General features: G+C 59.0%; 1 protein-coding gene across 1 annotated transcript; it reads left to right on the plus strand.

The window, feature by feature from the left end:
- Positions 1-2,530: 2,530 nt before the first annotated feature.
- On the plus strand, positions 2,531-3,549 carry LOC104518867 (FKBP prolyl isomerase 1A). Its single transcript, XM_010170004.2, has 2 exons — positions 2,531-2,647; positions 3,395-3,549. Exons 1-2 carry the CDS (start codon positions 2,537-2,539, stop codon positions 3,521-3,523), a joined length of 240 nt encoding a protein of 79 aa, XP_010168306.1. The 5' UTR covers positions 2,531-2,536; the 3' UTR covers positions 3,524-3,549.
- The last annotated feature ends 310 nt before the right edge of the window (positions 3,550-3,859 follow it).

Here is a 3,859-nt window from a genome sequence, read left to right on the forward strand (position 1 = left end):
TGCTCTCTGGAGAACCCCGACTCTGACCGCAGGACTCTCTGCTCTTCCTTGCTCCGGTTCCTTCGAGACCCCCCGGTGCCCATATCACCCAGGCAAGACCTCCGGTGGGGGCAAATCTTTCCCTCATGGTGGGAGCTGGGGCAGGTGGGTCTATGTAACCCACCTCCATGGGCTCTACCATCCTTACAGGGCCAGTGTTGGCCGTGGGCAAGGAGCCATGCTGAGGGCTATGGTGAGCTGAGATGTGCCAGGGGCTGGCTGCTGCTCCTGGGGCTCTGGTGGGGCAACTGCTTTTGCCAGAGGATGCTTTGCCTCTGTAATAGCTTTAAGATCTCGTTATCTCCTTGCTTGGGGATGGCAGGGATGAGGAAATGGTTGCTCATACTTGTCCAGGGCTGGAGAAATCTCCCGGGAGCCTCGTGGGCAGAGTAAGTGCCAGAGATGAGGATGCTGCCTCCGAAGCATCAGAGCCTCTTTGTTTTCCCCACTGGCATGATGGGGAGTGGGGACGAGCTCCTGTGTGTCACCTGCGCTTCCAGGGCTGCGGGCAGCTCGAGCGATCAATGCCCCATGGCTGCTGCAAGCTCCTTAGTCTGTTAATCCCTCTCTCCTGCTGCCAGGGTGCTGCCAGCTCTGAAACGCTTCCCAAGGCTGGATTGGGACAGGTGAGCTCAGCAGCAGGGGCAGTTAGTGTCATCTGCTCCTTCATGAGGTCTGCAGCATCTCCTGTGCCACTGATGGTTCCTTCATGTTCCCCTGGCCAGGGCATTAAGCAGGATGCACTCCTGCAGGCAGTGGGTGCCCTGCAAGCATCCCGCAGGTCCCTGTTTGCCCTGACAAGCAGGAGGGTTGTGCTGCCTGATCCCCGGGGGTTCTTCCTCTGTGGGTGCCTGAGGAGAAGAACAACAGGCTCGAGATGTCCCCTTCATCCTGCTGCAGCCATCCCAGCTTGCTGTGATGCTTGAAGGCTCAGAGCTGAGCTCAGGGTCAGCTCGTGTCACAGCCAAGTGGCACTGCCTGTGCCAGCCGGCGTGGCCAGCCCCGTGTCCCTGCTGCCAGCGTCCCCGCCGGGCGGGAGGAAGGCCAGCAGACAGGAGCGGGGAGCGGTGCCAGACAGGGCTGGAAGCAGGTTCAGCGACAAGAGGTTTATCCTGGAAGGAGGAAATGAGAAAACTCCAGATTTGCTATTCCAAAGTCCAGGGCTGCAGCGTGACCAGCTGAGCTGATGCTCCAAGCCCTGGAGAGGGGATTTTTGCTTTCTGTGAAATTAAAAGCTTAATTCTACTCCCTGGGAGAAAGACAGGCTGCTGGCCCCCGCCCCCTGCATCGCCCTGCAGCCCAGAGGTTTCGGTGCTCGTTGCCCCTGCAAAGGTGGTGTATTTTTTCCCATTCCCTTCTTCCAATCCAGGTCTCCCATCCCCGTGGCTGCCCGTGGCTGCGTGCTGTCGCAGTGCGAGCCGGGGCTAAGCTGTCCCGTCCTGTCTGTTGCACAGATGCATTTTCTCTTGCCTGTGGGCAATGCCCTGGTGAAGGGAAATCACAGTGCCCTATGCATTGCTGGGCAAGGTTGGGTTTTCAAGACTATAAAGCAGTTTCCAGCCAGGAAAACAGGTTTTTAGGCTGTTTTGGGAAGGGAAGGAGTGGGAAGCGTTTGGAGGAGAGTTTAATAGTGCTCCTGTTGTACAGGGCACTGGCTGTGTTTATGTGGAGCTGGAGCTGCCTTATAGGAGCAGCAGCTCCGGGTGGCATTGCTGCTCCTATAAGGCATCTTCGGCTCCGAGATTCCCCAAGAAGGTCAGGCAGGGAGCAAGGGAGGGGAGGAAATTCCTCCTTTGCTCATGTTGGGGAGTTATATTTAGCCCCGGGGATATCAGCCTCGCTCAGGCCTCGCCACGCACCGTGTGCTGGGGGAGCAAGGGCTGCCCTGGGCACATGTGTCCAGCGCTTGGTGCTGCCTCTCCCCATTGTCATTCCTGGGTACAGGAGTGATTTGTCTGAATCCAGTGGGATGCAGCTGGGCACGGGGAAGGCTGGAGGCTAACAGCACCCGAGATGGGGCACCGGAGCCCTGACTGTTTTGGGTGCCCAAGGTGAGGAGCAAGAGGGGTGTTTGCTGACCACGTCTGATCCTGCTGCCTGCGAAAGAGCTGACAGCGGTGCTGCAGGTGGGGAAGGTTCCCCACCTCCCTCCATCTGCTCCCTTCATCTTTTCTCAGTCCCAGCCCAGAAGAGTGCTTCTCTCAGGGTCGAAGTAGCAAGGAGCAGGCACAATCCTGCCCTGCTCCAGGGCTCCTCCTGCCAGGATGGATGATGCCCTGGAGGTGCTGGTGGGGGGTTTTCCCCCTGGACCTCCCCCTGCAGGTGTTTCCCCAGGGGAAAAGACACTGAGCTGGGAAACATCTTTGACTCAGAGCCATGTGAGCTCTGCAGGGGTGACTTGTCACCCACTCAGGCTGCCAGGTCACAGCCTGTTTCACGCGAGCGCGTGTGGCTCTGTCCCTGTGTCACCATCGTCTCCCTCCCTCTCTCCCCAGGTATGCTGGAGGATGGGAAGAAGTTTGATTCCTCCCGCGACAGGAACAAGCCGTTCAAGTTCGTGATGGGCAAGCAGGAGGTGATCCGCGGCTGGGAGGAAGGAGTTGCTCAGGTGCCTGGTGCTTCTCCACCTCGCGATCTCCCTCGTGGGGCTGTGCAGAGCCGCCTGCCTGGGGAGCTGCAGCGTGGGCAGAAATCAGTGTGCAGCTCCTTCTCTATTTTTTGTATTTTCTGTTTGATTCCCCTGTGTTTTCCACCCCTCCGCCCCCACAGCGCTGGGAGGTGTGGGTGTGAATATCACCTTCTGCATTGCCACCTGCCAGATGGCAGGAATGGAGCAGGGCCGGGCCCCAGGAACACCTACAGCACGTTGGTGACTCAGCGGTGACATTTCTCTACTGAGTCAGCTCTGGAGGAACACGACAGGGAGTGCTCAGGCCTCCTGCTCCGAGCGGAGATGGCTCCTGGGCTGCGAAGCCCACGCAGAGGGAGGGCTGGTGGGCACAGCACGGCTTCAGCTCCTGCGTGCGTGACTGCAGCCAGCTCCGTGTGCTGCTGGGGACACAGCACGAGGGTGCCAGTGGCTGTAGGGAATGGCCTGGCACTCCCTACCTGTCCTCGAAAACACTCGTGTGAAGGACATCTCAAGCCCTGCTCTTTTTCCAGCCCGTGCTGTCTGCCTTTCCCTTCTGATGTTCTTCCCATTCCTCTTCTGTCCCCTCCAGTTTGCCCAGCCTGGGTCCTTGCTCTTGCCCCAGTACAGGGAAAGGAATGGGGACAGGTCTGTGTCCCTCTTGCTGTCATTTACCCGGTGTTTGTCCCCATCTCTTGACATCTGTGTTTCTTTCCCTGTCCCCAGATGAGTGTTGGTCAACGGGCAAAGATGACCATCTCCCCAGATTACGCCTACGGCTCTACTGGCCACCCAGGGATCATCCCACCAAACGCCACTCTAATTTTTGACGTGGAGCTCATGAAATTGGAATGACCTACCCCAGCACCCTGTCCTCGGGTAAGGAGGGGCAGCTGCTGGCGGGGAGTGCTGGGACTTGAGACCCCCGTCTTTTGCCTCGGGCTAGTGTGGGGAAGTGGGATGGAGGTGATGTCAGGGGGGTATGAGAAGGAGGGGCAGGCAGGTTTCTGGCTGTGGCTGGAGTTTGCTCTCAGGAGGCTGGTGAGCTGGGGATCGCTATGGTGGTACGAGCAGAGTTCCCAGCCTGGCAGAGTGGGACTGTGCCATGATGTTGCGGTGCCGGCTGGCTGTGCCTCGAGTGGGGCTGTGCTCTGGGGTCCGTGGGTCCTGCAGTGTGGGCAGGATGGGGCT

The sequence above is a fragment of the Antrostomus carolinensis genome, unplaced genomic scaffold, assembly GCF_000700745.2.
Source record: "Antrostomus carolinensis isolate BGI_N321 unplaced genomic scaffold, ASM70074v2 scaffold28936, whole genome shotgun sequence".
Classification (NCBI taxonomy): Eukaryota; Metazoa; Chordata; class Aves; order Caprimulgiformes; family Caprimulgidae; genus Antrostomus; species Antrostomus carolinensis.